Source organism: Eucalyptus grandis, chromosome 5 (assembly GCF_016545825.1).
Source record: "Eucalyptus grandis isolate ANBG69807.140 chromosome 5, ASM1654582v1, whole genome shotgun sequence".
Taxonomy (NCBI): Eukaryota; Viridiplantae; Streptophyta; class Magnoliopsida; order Myrtales; family Myrtaceae; genus Eucalyptus; species Eucalyptus grandis.
This window is the reverse complement of record NC_052616.1, coordinates 44,107,749-44,126,466: the sequence shown is the minus strand read 5'-3', so window position 1 is coordinate 44,126,466 and position 18,718 is coordinate 44,107,749. Positions and strand designations below refer to the sequence as shown.

The 18,718-nt window shown below is 37.5% G+C and overlaps 2 protein-coding genes and 1 non-coding gene across 6 annotated transcripts; all 3 read left to right on the top strand.

Annotated features, from left to right (window-relative positions):
* The first annotated feature begins 61 nt into the window (after positions 1-61).
* LOC104446874 (sodium/calcium exchanger NCL2) lies at positions 62-5,917 on the top strand. Its single transcript, XM_010060674.2, has 7 exons — positions 62-425; positions 3,229-3,423; positions 3,531-3,712; positions 3,857-3,978; positions 4,096-4,360; positions 4,790-5,098; positions 5,669-5,917. Exons 1-7 carry the CDS (start codon positions 62-64, stop codon positions 5,915-5,917), a joined length of 1,686 nt encoding a protein of 561 aa, XP_010058976.2.
* Positions 5,918-12,051: 6,134 nt separating this feature from the next.
* Positions 12,052-12,125, top strand: TRNAI-UAU. The gene has a single exon. It is a non-coding gene; the product is annotated as a tRNA-Ile (tRNA).
* A 1,485-nt stretch (positions 12,126-13,610) lies between these two features.
* LOC104444982 (protein IQ-DOMAIN 1) lies at positions 13,611-17,898 on the top strand. Of its 4 annotated transcripts, none has more exons than XM_039313143.1 (6): positions 13,611-13,973; positions 14,569-14,683; positions 15,596-15,772; positions 16,130-16,357; positions 16,732-16,845; positions 17,200-17,898. In XM_039313143.1, exons 2-6 carry the CDS (start codon positions 14,609-14,611, stop codon positions 17,551-17,553), a joined length of 948 nt encoding a protein of 315 aa, XP_039169077.1. In that variant the 5' UTR covers positions 13,611-13,973; positions 14,569-14,608; the 3' UTR covers positions 17,554-17,898. The 4 variants fall into 4 exon arrangements, with proteins under 4 accessions (XP_039169077.1, XP_010057060.2, XP_010057063.2 ...); XM_010058758.3 differs by having other exon boundaries at positions 13,612-13,950; XM_010058761.3 differs by lacking the exon at positions 13,611-13,973 and adding an exon at positions 14,038-14,282.
* Positions 17,899-18,718: the final 820 nt, after the last annotated feature.

Below are 18,718 nucleotides of genomic sequence, written 5' to 3'. Positions count from 1 at the left end.
TTCCCCTTCTAAGTTACACAACTCTCTCTCTCTCTCTCTCTCTCTCTCTCTCTCTCTCTCAATGAGGCTTGCGTTCTTCGTGATTCTGGCCATACTGACCGCTTTGGCAGACAGCCGGTCTGTTAAAGGAACCTTCGACCTGATACCGGACACCTCGGGCAGGAGCGATGGGGCGCCGTCCTCGGCCCTGGATCTCGCAGCAGCGGCGACCGTGACATGCGAGCCGACTTACGGGTTCTTGCCGTGCACGACCGAGCTGTGGGGCGAGCTGTTTCTCGTGGCGGTGTACGAATGCTTGCTCGCCCTCGCCGGCAAGTACGTGTCTTCGGGGTCGGAGCTCTTCTTCCGCATGTTCGGAACTGGGATCTTCGGTGCCTCTCTGTTCCAAATGCTGGGAACCTTCCCTCAAGTCATCATAATGCTCGGTAAGAAATTCTGATTTCATTTTATTTTCTCGTTATTCCAGTTAGACAAACCCTTCTCTTTCCAATATTATTTATTCGGTACTTAGTTATGTCATTAAATTCATGGAAAAAGTTGAATTTGCATTAAGCATTAAATAGTCACAAATCACCAAGGTTTCACTTATTTGGCGGAAAATGAATGATTTATAAAATATTTTCTAAAAAATTATCGTTTATATCGCTTAAAAAATTAATTAATAAAAAATATTTTTATCATTCACATAAATTTTTAGACATAAATGTCCATCAATGGTGAAAATAATTTTCATCGACTAATTATTTCAAGTGAGAAAATTGATTTTTTAAAATATTCTCAAAATCCATCAATTCTTCTAATAAAAAATTTTCTCCTTGATAAATTGGGTAAATAAATTAAGTAATCGGATGTCAATTGCTTGCTTTTGCACCGACTATGACTATTCACGTGGCACTATTTATTACCCTTAATTTAATTCTCTAGTCAATAAATTCGACATTGGGATTGATGAACGTGCTTATTACTTTGATCTTCCGCCAACCTCAAGCGAGTATTAATGACTTATGCTATACGTCGGTTTGCATTTTCCCTCTTTATGGAGCCAAAGAGATATTGTTTATAGTTTGATAATGGAAATTGGTACTTCAAGTTTGACCATATTCGTACTTTATTCTTACCAATTTTTTTTTTCCGATAAGTGATAAACTCCTTTTATATATCTAGAAAAAGTTATGTTGTGCTTTATATTGATTAACATATGAAGTGTTACTACTCGTTACGACTAGGAGAATAATAGTGCTATCTCCACCGCGTAATCTCTCAAGGAAACTAGGTAACTTATGTGCCTGGTTAGCCGAGTGCTAACTTTCTTAAGAGAAAATTGGCCAAAATAAAAGGAAAAATGTAAAGAAATTAATTTAGCACAGGTACGAAATAATTTATTTGTTTTGATTCCACGTTACAAATTAAATAGATCGCGTGATTCCCCTCACCATTCACTATCATCTTCAATTGAGTTATTTCTCTCCGATTACACTATTTTCATCAATTGAATTATTGCTAAACTAATTCCTTTTTCCATCGATTACATAAAATTGCTTCTCAAATTCTCATGTTTTTTCTCCTCGCATAAAATCACTATCTATGTTTTCTAGATATAACATCAATATCATGACTTTTTTCTCTAGTCCCCCATCGCGTGCCAAACAAAATGGGCGAATATTCTTGCGCTGTTACTATATGAGAGTGACAGCTACATTATTTGGATATAGGGAAAAATGACACCAAATTTAATTCAATGTGTAATGTCATATTTTAGACTTTAATTTATTTAATGTGATTTTTGAACAATCTGTAAATGTTCAATCTAATTTTTAACTTTTAATTTGTTTGGTCTAATTTCCCAACTTTTCATAACAACTCAAATAAGGCCTCGATACTATTTATAAGTTATTGTAACCAAACTGTTGCTTGGAGATTAGAATAATGTTTTCATTTCTACCCACTTTCAATTTTTTTAAATTATCTTTTTATTATACCTTTTGACCCTAGAAATATAACAATATCTCCATTTAAGTTTGTACCATTCGTGCACTTCACGTGACACTTGATCCAAGGAGCTTCTGCTGATGGGCATTTAATGCAATCTCAGTACGTAATAAAAATCTCTTAAATTATATTAATATTCTTTGGTCCTTCGAACTTGGAAGCTTCCACAGATCGCAAATGAAGAAGATCAATATTAAAACAAATAATTTCGAGGGGAAAAAATATAAGAAGTCTCTTTCGTACCACAGATCACCAGGGTGTCAAAAAAGAATTATCTAAAACAATAACTTAAACATCAAAATACTATTAAATACCGTCTTCTTGCAAATCGCGTCACCACGTAGACTCGCTTATATGAAAAGTTCAAGTAATTGCTCCACCATGATTTATGACGTCACGTGGGATATTAAAGTCATAACATGTGAAAATTTTTGCGGGCGACTAATTACAGTACAGTTTATAAAATGATGGATTGTATAAAGTATTATCTAAAGTGGCCTGTTCTCACATTTTTTTTTGGGCGGGCCTACAGGTCATATAGTTTGAGGCTATTTCTTGTCTAAAAATATTCATCATTTATGCACTCAGTTAACAAAAATAATCAGCAAATTTGAGATATTTTTGCTTATGTACATTAGACCTTTCAAAATGGACCATAGAGCCATTTCAACTCATATTTAATGGGCTAGGTTCTTAAATTGGTTAATTATATTTATGGATTTAGACCTAACTCTTTGAGTCATAAACGGGTTTAATACGGATGTTAAATAGATTTATCACTTACTTAGACCCAACCCACCTCTATGATTCACTTCACTCTCTCTTGCTCTCATTTGTTCACCCATTCACCCATTTAGTGTTTTCATCTTAGTTTGGGAATGGTTTTCTTAAATTTGGTTATATACGTAAGTGTTTTAACAACACAAGTTGGGTCTCGGGTATGTGTCACTAGATGTTTATTGTTTGAAATGGGTCATAAAATGGGTCATAACGATTTAATGGGTTGATTTGGGTTGAATCATTTTTTATCAAACCCGACTCACTTATTTGACCAGTCTAATGTACATTCATTGCGACATCACAACAAGACTTTAACGTTTGACTAGATTTGAATCATATGGTAAACACAAACATATTTCTCCTTAATTTTTGGTGTACTAAATATCTTCCTAACCTAGCTTTGCAATTTCACCTTCTTCTATTTCTTCTTGATCTTGTATTATCTCAATTCCTTTGTAGCTAACGCAATATCAGCAAGCTCGGACAAGACTGAGTCGGTGGCGACGATGGCAATGGCCATGCTTGCAGGATCGGCAATCTTCAGCCTCTCGCTAGTTTGGGGTTCCATTGTTGCTTTTGGCAGTTGTGATTTTTCGAGCTCTTCGCCTTCTTCGTCCGATCGACAACCCACCAGAGAGCCATGCCGTCTGACAGGTTCTCTCCATCAATCTTGTCTCTCCTTCTAACGTATACCTTGAACAAGGGGTTCTTTCCTTTCATATTCGTGATAGTTTGGATGTTTTACTCCTCTGGATTTGCAGGTTCAGGTGTCGAAACTGACCCGGAGACTAAATACATTGCCAGAATCATGTTCGTTTCCATGATTCCATTCCTCATTCTTCAATCGGCGAAGATTGTTAATTTTACTGCTGGGAAACGAATTGTGATTTTGGTCAGTCTCATAGTTACGGTCATCTTCCTCGTCACGTATTGCACTTACCAGGTAAGGCAAAAAGAAATTCGATGATCTACTAAAGTTTCTAGCAAAATTAATCTTCTTTCTTGATCATCTAGGAATTGCTAGAATTACTGAGTTCATTGATGGTTTCCTGCAATTTTAATGATGAAATACGAAATCTTGGTGCAGGTCTTTAAGCCATGGATTCAGAAGAAGAGACTTGAATATCTAGTGCGATTATACGAAGGAGAGAGCATACTGCAGAGTCTTCTCACCGTCCATGGCAAGCCGAATGTACTTCGTATAAAAGAGTAATTTATCTTCATTTTTCATTCACAGTGCAAATTAATCAAGATTTTCAGATTCCTATTGCCTCTTTTGTTATTATTGTTTGCTTTTTGGAGAAGTTCAGTTGGTTGTACATGCAGCCTCTTTCAAAAGATGGACCAGAACAAGGATTCACGGGTACCAAAAACCGAACTGTACTCATTTATGCTGGGAATACAGATCATGGAAGCCGGTTTGAACACAGACGACTTCACCGATTCTGTGATGAAGCTATTCGACTCTTCAATTGATGCATTTATAAGTGAATCTGAATTTGTGCAAGGAATTTCTGAATGGTTGGACGAGGACACGCTCCCTGTAAACAGTCTTGCTCAAGCTCGATCCTCAGCTGGCAACCAGTCACAGGTTCGGTGCAACCATCCACAAAAACTCTAGTTACATTCTCAAACTTATGTTTAGTACCTACAAACGCATTCCTAGTCGTCTTACACAACACTTAGTTTTATGACTGAGTTACATCACTAATCATATGCTGAATTTCAGATATGTATCAGTAGCAAATTTTGCGATACATCATGAGGTGCAAATGAAGGTGCATTTTGGCTCAATTATTAGTTTCTAGGGTTTCGTTGGCAAAATGAAATGCTCCCTAAAGATTTTCAATCATCTTGTCGCCTAGTGGGCTTGGAAATTCATGAGAAGAGGTCCAAATGTTCTGAAACTAGCAACTGATTTAGTTTAACTAATGTGTTCGCCGTATATCATCAACATGACCTACTCACCTACTGAGATTATTTTGCTTTTCAGCACTTTCTTGGTGCCATGAATCTGCAGGAAACAACACCAGAGCAAGAGAGCTTGTTATTGCCTCGTTATAAAACAAGCAAGTCCACAGGTCGATTTGACGTGTGGTGGAACTATACAAAAGCTGGTTTCCTGATAATCGTAGGATCCGGCATAACAGTTCTGCTCGCAGGACCCCTCGGGGACAGCTTCGAAGAATTCGGGCGCGCTGCGGGGATTCGCCCATTCTTCATCTCTTACGTGTTGATTCCCTTGGCCACAAGCTACCGTCAAGTGCTCGCAGCCGTTATTTCAGTGAAGAAGAAGACCAAAAGGGACATTTCCGGGGCGTTAACTGAGGTGAATATATAAGCACATGTACTTCTCCTTCCTTCATGTTCTTGTCTTTTGTGTACATCGAGGCCGGAGATGTCAAGAGCTCTCTAAAATCTAATTGTCTATCCTATGAATCCCCAGGTTATGTCATCGAAGTAATTCTAGAACGAGTTTACCTTCATAGGCTCAAGAACTAAATCAGTATTGCCTGATTTTGAGCAGCCAATAAGTCGTTTTTATAATACCCACAAGCCCTAATTTGCAGTTCAATGAAGGAAATCATTGACAGAGATAGATTTTAGCGAGTGGCAGGTACAGTTCTAATGCTGGAAGCAAATTTAAGAATGTCGAACCTCTCTATTTTGAAGAATTCATTGATCATCATGCCATTAATCAACTTTATGATTCTTGAAGGGTCAAATGAGGATAATCCTATATGCGCAGACCCATCTCAATTGCAAAATCCTTTAGCTTCCGCATTCATATTGACGACAACTTTAGTTCTGTATAATCACAGTATAAGCTTTTGCTAACAGATCTTTCTGCATTTTCACGAGAATTGGGTTGTAAGAATTCGATTTTTTCGCATCGCAGGTTTACAACGGGGTGTTCATGAATAACGTGATGGGATTAGCCACGTTCTTGGCCCTCGTGTACATCAAGGACATAGCCTGGGACGTCCCGGCCGAGGTTCTGGTCGTGCTTCTGATCTGCACTTTGATGGGGTTCATCACAAGCTTCTGCACCAAGTTCCAGCTCTGGACGTGTATTCTTTCGTATGCTCTCTACCCTTTATCTCTTCTGCTTCTTTATATCCTCACGAGTGTTTTAGGCTGGTCTTAGGGCCACATTCCGTCGTGTCAAGAAGTGATATACAGCAAGAACGATTTCTACGATACGCAGATCGAATCGGATTTATATATACAGAAGAGAGACGGAAACATTAGTGAAGAGGAGATTGATTTCAAGACGGCATTGTCTTTTGTGATTTTGATTCGAATATGTAACTTGTTCATCCCGTTTGGATTGGTTAACAAGATGTTTTAATCAAAGGAATTTTGTGAATTTAAGGCATCCACATCGTTGGTGTATAAAAATCGACAAAAATTTCATCGGCTAATTATTTCAAACAATAAAAAAAATCATATTTAGAAATATGATATCCAAATTATTCATTTTCTGAAAAATAAATACATCCTAAGTGAGGCAATGGACTTATTTCGAGATAGGTACGTGTGAAGGAGGAGGGGATTGTTTTTACATGGATGACATGTGGATGGTACCTGCTAGAAGAATTTATTATATAAACTGTCCATGTCCACGGCAGCATTTTGTGTTGTGCAATTTCGTCGTCGTTGGTAAAGGGCCAACTCTTAGTTGGAGTTGGTTCAGCAGAACGAAGAGTGCCACTAAGGTAGACTAGATGAAAAATACCTTAAGGCGACAACATTTTTGCGACCAAACATTTTTGTCGCCTTTAGGTTACCTAAAAGCGGCAAAATATAGTTTTCGTCGCCTTTGGTCCACCAAAGGCGATTTGATCATATCCTAAGATGACAAAATCGAAGTTTCACAGCATTAAGTTTTGAATTTCGTGCCACAAACGTGAAATTTGTCTCCTTGAGTGAGTTTTGATGTGACAAAATCATGGTTTTGTCACCTAAGGTTCACATCCAAGTGACAAAATTCAACATTTGTCGCTATCGAGTGGGAAAACTTTCAAATCTGCAGTGAAAATATAAAATTTTGTCATCTTAGGTAGACCTAAAGATACAAAATCAATTTTGGTTCCCCATTGGATAAATCCTAAGACAACAAAAAGTAGTATATCCTTGTCTTTAGTATGGTATTTGGTTGTCTGGATTTGGATTAAGATAAGATAGGATAAGGTGGGATTAGAAATCCTTCAAATATCCTTCAAATTTCAAAAATCCTTTCCCATATTTGGTGCGATATAAGATAAGATTCAAAATGTTTTGATATCTCACTTGCTCCCAAAGGTGAAACTTTCCAAACCTAGGGTAGCATCTTGTTGACGTAATTTCGCAAGGCCGAGAATTGCACCACTTTAAAAGATCGCCATTTTCGCCAAAGCTCCTCCTCCTCCTTTTCCATGAAATCTTCAGATTGTCAGCGCAAAGTCTTAGATCTGAGTAGAGGACAGGATCAGACGCCGAAGCATCGCAGCAAAATCAAGTGACCACCATTTAGGACCAACATTCAAATGTCCAAAACTTCACGCGTTTTGCCTTTTTCTTGTTCTTCTTTTTCAAAGATGACTTTCAGGTCGATCTATCGATTTCGGCCATTCATCATCCATAGCCAATTTGGTTCGATAGTCGTCGGAGGACAATCGGTTGGACAGCGATGACAATCGGTGTTGGTCAGAATACAAATGCCCAAAACTTCATGCGTTTTGCCTTTTTCTTGTTCTTCTTTTTCAAAGATGATTTTTCAGGTCGATCTATCGATTTCGGTCATTCATCATCCATAGCCAATTTGGTTCGATAGTCGTCGGAGGACAATCGGTTGGACAGCGATGACAATCGGTGTTGGTCAGAGATGATGATGATTGTACAGTGGTCGGGAGAGATAGGTTGTTGTGGCGGTGGTCTTGCGCGGTGGTCAGGAGTGATAGGTTGTTGTGGTGGTGATCCTTGCGCGATGGTTGGCGAAGCCAGACTCCATCACTCCATCGTTGAAAGGAAACTGTTATTTTTTAAAAACTTTTTTTATCTAATCCAGGTCTATCCCACCCCCTAGCTCAGATTTTTTTATTCAAGTATATCCGATTTATCCAATCCAGAGAACATTGACAAATATTGGATCGAATATTTTGTTATCATATCCAGGCTCAAATCTGAACTACCAAACACAATTTAAGATTAGGGGATGATTGGGTTTAAGGTGGATAGGTTTTAAAGCTAGAACTTGGAACTTACCCTATTATAATTGGTTCATAGTTTTTGGACCTTGGAATCTACCTTATTTGCTTGGAACCGATTATAGAACCTACCCTATTTTTCGGGTCTGGTTCCAGGGTCTACCCGAAAACCTATTTTATTTTTTTGCTCATTTTTTAACAGCAAAATCATATTAGGTCATGAGTAATGATATGATTCAAAGTAAAAGATGAACAATAGAAATCTTAATCCACAAAAACAACAATCCATAATATGAATACATAGTCGCGTACAGTTTATAAATGATATAAAGTTCAAACACATAAATAAAACATAAAATATAAATCTTCATTCCCCAATCATCCATAAATATTTAGGGGAAGAGGAGTTTTGAGGAAAGACAAAAAATGAAAAAGTGCTAAGGTTAGAATTTAGGGAAAAAAATTAGGATTTTGGTTTTTTAACTTATAAAACCAATTCTGAAACTGGTTTCAAAACAAGATAGTCTAGTCTAGTTCTCAGGTGGGTATTCACTATGAACTTGTTCCCACACCAATTCCAATAGGAACCGATTCTCGAACCTATTTTTCAGGCAATCCAATCCAATTTTTTAGTATAACTAGTTTGGTTGCACACCCTTACTTAAGGTGACAAAATTGGTGTTTCATCGCCTCTTGGCAGTGGCCTAAGGCGACAAACTTATGACTCTATTATCTTTGGTCAACCCTAGGACAACAAACCTAAAGATCTATCGGTTTTGATCGACCTTGTAGTGAGAAAGTAGGATTTAGTTGCCTTTAATTGATGGAAATTGTCAAAAAAATCCTTAAACCTATTGCATTTCTACCAATTTAATCATAAATCTTTAAATAATATTTTAATATTTTTTTCATTTTTTTTTTTCCTTCCTTTCTCTCTCTCTCTCTCTTTTTCTTTTTGAATTCTCGCCAGCCAACGGCGAGGACCGCCGGAACCTCACGGGCTGAGGGTGAGGGTTGTGCAACATTCACCTAGATCTAGGGGAGCCCAGCCTCCCCACGGCCTCATCGGCCACAGGCATAGGTGGCCATATAATGGCTACACAAGCTCAACTCTCAGCTATGATTGTTAGATCTTGAGCTTGTAGCTGCCATGGCCACTCAAGCTCAAGCTCTAGCTTTGTGGTGGCCGAGTAAACAAAAAAAGAAAACCCTAGGTTTCACAGATGAATCGAGAATTCAACATGGAAATCAAAACAAGTTCAAGGTCACAACAAGGTTGAAGCTCTCGGAAACCCTAGAGGTTTTGCAGAGAATTTTTGAAGAAGAAGACGAAGGAGTAGAAGAAGATTTGGGCAATGGCTAGATGGAGTGCTACAAATGAAGAAGACGAACCCTAAAGCCATTGTGTGGAGTGATGCAGGTTGTGATGGCCTCGCTTAGATCTAGACGAGGCCAGGCGAGAGTGTCGCCGCCCTTGCTAGGGGCTGGTGAGGGCCCAACCTCGCCAACTATAGCAAAACAAATGGAGAAAGAAAAGAAAAGAAAAGGAAATGAAAAAAAATAAAAATTGAAAAAATATTATTAAAAATTGTTTATGTTAACATTGTCAGGTCATGCCAAGTGGACGGTCGATATCCATGTCATCAACTTCCAACCAAAATTGGAAGTATGAATTCAATCGACAAAAGATAAAAAAAGTTTATGACCCAACTAGCAAAATTGAAAGGTTTAAAACTAAATTGATAAAAAAAAAATATAATAGCTGAATAATTTTCTTTTAATTGATCAAAAAGTGACAAATATAGAATACAATCAAGTCCTTTCCATTACAATATATTAAAATGATTATGTGACTACCCCAAATTTTCTTTGTGTCGGTCTTAAGATTGCACTTTTTAGTAGAGGTGTTAAAATGGGTCACTTGTTTATAACAAAAGATAGTTAAATGGGTTTCACAATTAAAGGTTTAAGATAGGTGGGTCTTAAGTGGGTTTTTAAATGGGTTGGGTTGAAAACTCATTTTCAACAAAAACATTATAATCCCCCTCTCTTTAACTTTATAAAAATCGAAATTATAATTTTTTTATTTTTATTTTCTCTTTTCTTTTCTTCCTTTTTATCTTTTTTTTTTTTTCTTTCTCCTTCCTCCTTCCGGTCGCCGGCACGGCGATGGCCGCGACCGGCCGCGAGCCTCGAGCTCGCCGGATCTAGCAAGGCGGAGGCCTCGCCGACGCCCGGCGAGGCTCGAGCCTCGAGCTCACCGGCGTCGGGGCGAGCCTCGAGCTCGCCGGAGTCGGGCAAGCTCGAGCTCGCCGGATCCGGCGAGCCTCGAGCTCGCCGACGCCGTGAGCTCGAGGCTCGCCCGTGGCCGGTTCTTGGCCGTCGTCGTGGCCGACATACCGGCCAAAGAAGAAGAAGAAGGAGAAGAAAAAGAGAAAAAGAAAAAGGAAAAAGAAAAGAGAAAAGAGAAAAAGAAAAAGAAAATTATATTTTAAAAATAAAATAAAAATAATTAAAAATTTAATTTTTTAAAAATAATTAAATTTCGATTTTTTTAAATAATTATTTTAAAATTTATAAAAATTGTCCATTAAATTTGTATTGTATAAAATTATTTTAGCAATACAATTTAAAAAAAATAATATATATAAAAGCTTGGAAGTATTTTAATAATATAATATTTAAAAAAAAATAGGAATAAGTTTTTCTAAATTTGTTAAATATGAAAATATTTTATTAATATTAGTTGGGTCGGGTCGGGTATGGGTTGAGTATGGGTCCGGGTTTGGGTCGAAAATTTACATTAAGCATAAATAGGTCATAAATGAGTTAATGGGTCAATTTGGGTTAGACCATTAATGACTCGACCCAAACCCAACCCTACCCACCCGTTTAACGGCTCTACTTTTTAGTAAATATTTTATGATTGGGCTGCAACTCTTTCCATGAAGTTTTTAGTAGTCAATTATATCGCCATAGAGACTTAGAACTCGATTGACTTAATTATATCATTTGCAAAAGAATCTAAGACGCAGTTGCATTTCCCAAGAAGAAAAATAAAGCAGCAACGCATTTCTGCCCAACATTTCATAATTTGGATTTCGACGAAAGGCAACATGTAGATGAGATTATGCGATGAATCGATGATGGGTTGAATAACCACTCGAGGAGAATCATACACGTAGAGAAGAGGGGAGTTAGTGAAATATTCCTTGCTATGCCTATTTTGATATATGGTGTTGTGACGTGAGTCCATATCTTAAAAATTGTTCTCTCATGAATCTAGTTGGAGAATAGTCTCACGAGGTTATTTTTCGGGAGAAAAAAACCGTCATCTTGTCTGGATTAGAAAATCTTCCTCCAGTAATTAAAAAAAAAAATAAAATCAATGGCCAATACCCAATATAATAATTGGATAATCCCACCAAAGATCCCAATTTATGTGGGTAACACTAGGCAGACGGACCTTACAGCGGCTTCGGCACATAAAAACATCTTTAATTGAATTACGCAACGGAGGTGCTAGAAATAATGATAATAATTTCATGATTAAATCAGGAGCTGTTGAAATATAATGATGATAGGAACATTGCTCGAAATAGACCTAATTATGAAAGCAGGCTTGGAATGCTGCCTCAGGGTCCAGATCATGCAGCGTCACTACCTAAATTTGGCTAAAAATGTGCTGGCCATATCTGGAGGCTCCTAATGCATAATGATAAGAACAATAACAATTATTGATATTCCTTACCATGAAATCATTTCAGTAATTATTGCCATTATCTAATGTTTTGATAATGGGGAGCTTGGCGGTTGAACCGACCCCAACTATAGCCTTTAATTCTTCCCTTTTTTGTCTTCGCCAGAACAGGTTCAGCTACATAATTTCTTCCCTTGCAAATTGTCAAATCGAAGTCGAAAGTCACGTATGGCCATTAATTATTTCGAAAATCAGCAAAAGAAGTGGATGTGATCAAACAAAAAAAGAAAAAGAAAGAGAAAAATCTTGGCGTGTTTTGTCCCAAAAATGTAGGACAGAAAGAATGTTTGATTTATAGTAAATTAGTAAAACAAGGAAAATCCCCCGCGGCGTGGTCCCGTAGCTCAGTTGGTTAGAGCGTTGGTCTTATGAGCCGAAGGTCGCGGGTTCGAGCCCCGCCGGGACCACCTTTTATTTATTTATTTATTTTTATCATTTTCCTCTCTTTACTTTATTTTTCTCTTAGCAACTTTCGAGGAGGAAATACATTTATTTTTCACTAGAAAAATGACAATACACTACTTCTCCATGTAATTGAATGCATACTTTGTTTTTGGAGATTTTCTGTTCTTAAAAGTACTAATTTGCGCACTTTCTTAAAGTTATATTTGTGAAAAATCATTTTATTTTTTATCAAGTTTCACAAGAAATTGATGTCTAATATTAATATCATGATTTTGCAAACTCTTGCCGAGTCTTGTAAGGAGGAAATACATTTATTTTTCATTAGAAAAAAATGAAGATATATTCTATGTGATTGAATGCATACTTTCTTTCTGAAAGTTTTTTCTCTTACCAATGATCATTTGTGTGTTTTCTCTAAGTAACATTTCTTGAAATTTATTTCATTTCTTGATTAAGTTTCGCAAAAAGCTGGTCTCTATTATTGATATCACGATTTTCATAGACTCTTGGGTAGTCTTGTTGGTAAGTTGTAGCATTTTTGGCATTCTTTGTGATAGGAAAACTTAGATTTAAATATGGTTCCTTGTAAATTTAACTTCGAAAATGCCTGTGACCCCTTTTAACATTTTTCTATTTTTAAACTTATATTTTTCTAAGCAACTCGCAAGGAGGAAATACATTTATTTTTCATTAATAATATAAATATAGACTACTCCTCCATGTAATTGAATGCATTACTTCATTTTTAGAGATTTTCCGTTCTTAGAAGCGATCATCTACATGTTTTCTTAAAGTAATATCTCTCAAAAATCATTTCATTTCTTGGTCAGTTTCGCAAGAAAATGATTTATGATATTGACATCACAGTTTCGCGAATCTCTCATCAAATCTTGCAGGCGAGTTATGACATTTTTGACATTACCCCGGGATATGGAAGCTTAGTCTTAAAGATAGTTCCTCATGAATTTAACTTCGAAATGCCGGTACAAGATCTATTTTGACAGCAAACTCCATCTTGATTAGCTCCCTAACTGTTTACATTTGAGAAATAAATATCTGCTTGAGCAGGCAATCCAGATTTAGAAATTCATGTGAATTCTTTTATTTTCCCTTTCTTAAAATTGCACCAACCCAATCATCATATCACAATGCCAATCATTGCAGCTCCTGCTTGTACTGTAGCACAGCTTGAGAACACTTAAAAATATCCAAAACAATTCAACGAAAAATAAAGAATAAAAATCCGAACTTTCTTCCACACCAAATTAGAAAGGCAGGCCATCACCGTCAGGCTCTCATTGGTTTGTTCTGCTGTCGCTGTACTCGTTCGACTCCTTTGTTTTTTGCTGACTTCTTCACCCCAACAACACTGCCTCGCACCAAACTGAAGACCCCTTTCGAGTGAGTTGTATTTCGTTGGTTGAGACTTTGATTGAGCCGAGAATGGTGGACCAAGGAGAGGAGAGAGAGAGAGAGAGAGAGGGTGCTCCATTCAAGGATGAGATGGATGAATGCAAACATCTTCCATCGACCCCATCTGATTAAATGAATGATTTTTTTAAAGTAAAGAACAGGAAATTCTGGGTAGAATTGGAGGTGGACCTTTTGCATATCCACATTCCACACCCACTTTTTATTCTCTCTCTCTCTCTCTCTCTCTTCTTTGCTTTGACAGCCTGACCTTTTCTTCGAGCTTTCTTGTGCTTTACTACTAATGCTATCCCCACCAGAGTCTTTAGGCAAGACCATCGAGTACCCATTTGTGTGAAAAGAAGAGGAAGAAAAAGGTCGTCGCTGGACTGGACCTCATTGTTGCTGCTTCTGTGGGTACGTCATCATTGTTCATAGAAGTAATGCCCTTTTGCTTTTTGTTCTGTTCCATTCTGTTTTTCCGCCTGAATATCTAATGTGGGGTAGGCGTTTCTTGGTGATGGGGGGAGACTGGGATCTGGGCTAGGGGGAATTGGCGGAGCAAATGCTTGGTTTCTTGATCTGGGAATCTGATTAGAGTTTCTGCAATTTCGCTCGAATTATGGAGGGTTCTGCTTCGTTTTGATGTTTTCCATGTGGTCCGTATTTGATGAGATGTCAAGTGCTGTTCTCTTGGAATTGGATCAACATGGTTTGAGATTAGCAGTCTAACAGAGTGGTTGATTGAGGTGGTGGTTACGTGTTCCTAATTGAGATACAATGACATTATATTGTAGCTCTCTTAATGAAAAGCACTGATTACGTACAATTATAAGTGTAGAAATAGGATCTTGGGTTGTTATATGATGCTATTGAGATCGATTGTGATGATATCATGATGTTTATGACTTTTCATTCTCGAGTCGATGAAAAAAAATCAGAGATTTGAATATATGGCGGTGTGGTTCATAATTGTGCGATCTTCCAAGGTGTATTTTGTGCCAACACTCATGTCATTGATCTTTCGTGAAACAGGGTATTGCTCTTCACGGGTAAAGGCATTTAACTTAAAGATATGGGTTCTGGGAACTGGTTCAAGTCTATAATCAACCTGAAGAGAGTGAAGAACAATGGTTCGAAGCAGTCGAAGGTATAAAACAGTCCAGATACTTTTTTTCTTTCCTTAGTCCTGTCGCATTTGTATTAAGCATGGATCAACCATTTTTGCTTCCAGCATAGTTGAGTTGGGTATGATGAGACTGTTTCAAGCTTGTCTAAAGATCTTTCAGCTCTAAATTCTACCTGTATAAATTGCATGTTCTCTGGTTATTAGCTAATCATGAAACATCTCTGCTGGAGTTGTTTTCCTGAAACTGTGCGAATTTTGCGCAAACGTTTCTAATGACGTAAAGGGTTTATATGCATATGGGAACTATTCATGATTGGGCTTTATCTCATGGATAGTTTTTCGTTTCCTGGTAATGCTTTTTACAGTGACCCTTTGAACACATTAGTCATTTGATGAAATAATCTGCTTTCTGAAAATGTTCTGCCTTTTCTCCTGCTCGTTATTAAATTTCTATCCTTTGAAATCTTATTGTTCTTCCTTGTATAAAATCTGTTGTGTCATCTCTACTTTCCCATTAGATTCGCTGTGATAAGAAACTTGCCATGATTGGTGCCAGCTTCCGGAAGTAATGGCTAGTTGCTTGATAAGTGTTTGGTAGTGTTAATGAGCTTCTGCTGTGTTCGGTGCTTCTCAGGTCACCATCTGAAAAGGCTTCTAATATGAACTATTCAATGGACACAGAGTAGAACATTCAAATAAATTTCTACTTTAGCGCTTACCAAGATCATGAAGTCTTAAGTGAATTCTTTCTTTCTGTTGTCTATATCAAACCATTGGAAAATTATAATTGGAGTAAAAGTTGGAAGCTGGTTATGATTTTAAAGAAATCTCTACTTCTGTTACTTAGGGAGCAAATATGTGATAATAGGGTTAAATTTAGTTGTGCCTTTCATACTTTTGACGTTGCATTGCTGCTTGATGTTATGCTTTCAGCCCGGAAAACAGGCATCTTCATCTCCTGGGAAGTCAAATTCCTTCAAGTGGAAGACCCACTCAAATAAAGAGTCTACAACTTTGGAAAATGGTGCTACTGCTGGAAAAAGTTCTCTTGGCATGTCCCTTGAGAATAGAGCTGCACTACGAATTCAAACAGCATTCCGGGCATATATGGTACCACATTCACCAAATGCTTCATTCAATTATGGTTTGCCTTTAGGTTCATCCTGTTGATTGGTCATCTTTTAAAACTTTCCATGGCTAGATAGCTACTAGCTAAATACAGCATCTTGTGAAGATGTCCTGCATCTGTGTCAGCATGTCCTATAGATATTTGTTTTCACTTTCACTTTGAGCTGGCAATTTTGCTGTTCAATTGTGCTATTATTGAATCATCATTGGCACAACTTATATGGTACCTAAGATGTAAATTTTCCCATTATATCTGGTCCTCAGTGATTGTCTTGCTTAACTCTTTGGAAGATGCGTTTTTATCATTTATTTGACAGAATTGTTCTCATCCTGCTCTAGGCACGGAAAATGTTACGACGTTTGAAAGGAATCGTAAGATTGCAGATTCTGACACAAAACTTTTCGGTCAAAAAGCAAGCAACGACCACATTGGGGTATCTTCATTCCTGGAGCAAAATACAGTCTCAGGTTAGAGAGCGCCGTCTCTGTATGGTGACAGAAGGGCGGATAAAACAGAAGAAATTGGAGAACCAGATGAAACTTGAGGCTAAACTCCACGATCTTGAGGTAAATTTCATCAGCCATATCAAAACTTTTTGGACATCGAAAACTGATTAAGGAAGGGATCAATGGCCCCCTGCAGCATATCAAACCCAGCTGGGAGAATGGTCCTGTTCTATGCATAAAAGCTCCAGATTAAGGATTCTTGTCGAGTCATACTTTCTGTGTCTGTAGCGTAAAAGGCAACTGCAGCATGTGATTATGGATTGTAGTCGTTGAAGCCTTCTGCTTCAAATTTTAGTCATTGAAATAAGTTGCATATTCTCCAGTGGCCATTGTGGCTTTATAGTTATATATCCATGTTCTGCAAGAATGTGTAATGTGTTTGAAATGACACCACCTGGCATTCTCTTACAACTACATCATTACATGCCTGACAGGTCGATTGGTGCGGTGGCTCTGAAACCATGGAAGAAATTCTTGCAAGGATACACCAGAGAGAAGAAGCAGCAGTTAAACGGGAACGAAGCATGGCATATGCATTTAACCATCAGGTGAGGGAGATCACATAACATACGTGAAGATTTATTTTTTTAAGGCTCTATTTAGGACCAAGCACAATGCCATGATAAGATTCACCATATAGTGGGATAAGGCATGGTTTGTTGTTAACTAGTATTGTTTTAGTTTTTTCGGGTCTCATGGCTGTGTTCTGCAATGCAATATAATTCCTGTCTTCTCAAGGAAAAGGAAATAAATTGTAAAGAAAAAAAGAAATTCGCTGAAGGATTTGGTTCTTAGATGATACTGCTAAGGTGTTTATCTTGCCAGCTCACATATCAGAGGTGGTTATAGTTTCTGAATACGATTCCTGTTGTCCTCACATTTTATGAATTGATGATTCACAGTGGAGGGCCGACTCTAATACCAATGGCTTGAAGAACTATGAACTCGGAAAAGCAGGTTGGGGTTGGAGCTGGATGGAGCGATGGATCGCTGCTCGCCCATGGGAAAGCCGAGTACCCGTTCAGACCATTAGCCCGAAGAAACCACTTAACAAGCAGGGAAGTAATGTCGCTAAAAGCTTGAACCAGCAAACACCAAAGGCCGTAACTTCACCCAAACCTCCTCCGTCCTCCAATGGAAAGGCAACTACAAAGGCAAGGAGATTGTCTTATCCAGCGGCTGGAAAACCTACCAGTCTGCTTTCAGAAAGTAAATCTGAGGAAGCAAACAACAAGAAAGTATCCACGGTTGCTTAGCACAGATTTGATGGCCGGTGTTCATTTTCTTTTTCATCATTCGAGTTGCAGAGACGGCGAGAGAAAAGCCTTTATTTTATCATTCATTGTTGCTGAAATTATGTGTATAGCTTTTGCTAAAAAATTCTGTTGGTTTGAGGATAAAACGGTTGCATGATACATAAACTTGTCTGTTCACTTTTTCCTTCTGTAATCCTGAATGCTGTGATTTATATTGTATTTATGCTGTATATATTTAGTACCTTGATTCCACTTGTCAGAACTGTGGTATGTTGTTGTTTCTGGAGTTGACTTCTTGTATAGCTCCTGCTCATCCATTGGCAGTGAGGGCTTTGTTGTTTGTAAGACAGATTTCATTTGTCTCGAGTTACGGCCATCATCATAAATGAAGAGTGGCAGTACAGCCTGGTTGGTCTTTAGCATTACGCCCGACATGTTGCTCCTCGATAAGCTCAATGCTCAGTAATATCCAAAATAATTTGAGGAAATGACATAAATCACCGTTGAATTTTATCTGAAACAATTATCAAAACGGTCTTCAACTTATTATAATTATGTCAATTTAGTTTTAATCATTTTGCATTTGTGCTCGTTGAGTCAATTTGATCAATTTTTGCAAAACATCGTTGAGAAAGTAACTTTTTAATATATATATATATTTTTATTTTTTGTTTTTGTTTTTTTTTCTTTCCTTTTTCCTCTAGTTGGTTGTTGCACAGCCAAAGACTAAAGTCAATGAGGTACCCTTGCCATGGCTAGGTAAGCTTAATCTCGCCCGCATCATCTCAGCTTGCGATGGAGAGGCATCGCCAGGGTGGGCGAGCCTCACCTTGGCCAAACGAGGTCGACCTCGCTAACCCTGGTCGAGTAGAGCGACTAAAAAAGGAAGAAGAAAAAAAGAAAAAAAAAGAAATAAAATAAAAAAATAAAAAATATTAAAGATTAGCATGTCAATGAAAGAAAAAAAGGAATAAAATAAAATAAATTGAAAAAAATATTAAAATTAATACATCAATGTCGTCTCGAGTCCACTTCAATACGTAGTCAACCAAAATTAACTGCATGAACTGAATTAATTCAAATGCAAAAATTAAGATTGAAGTTTATAATTGAATTAACACATTTAACAATTTTCCCAACTTTGATTGGTCTATAAATTTTTAAT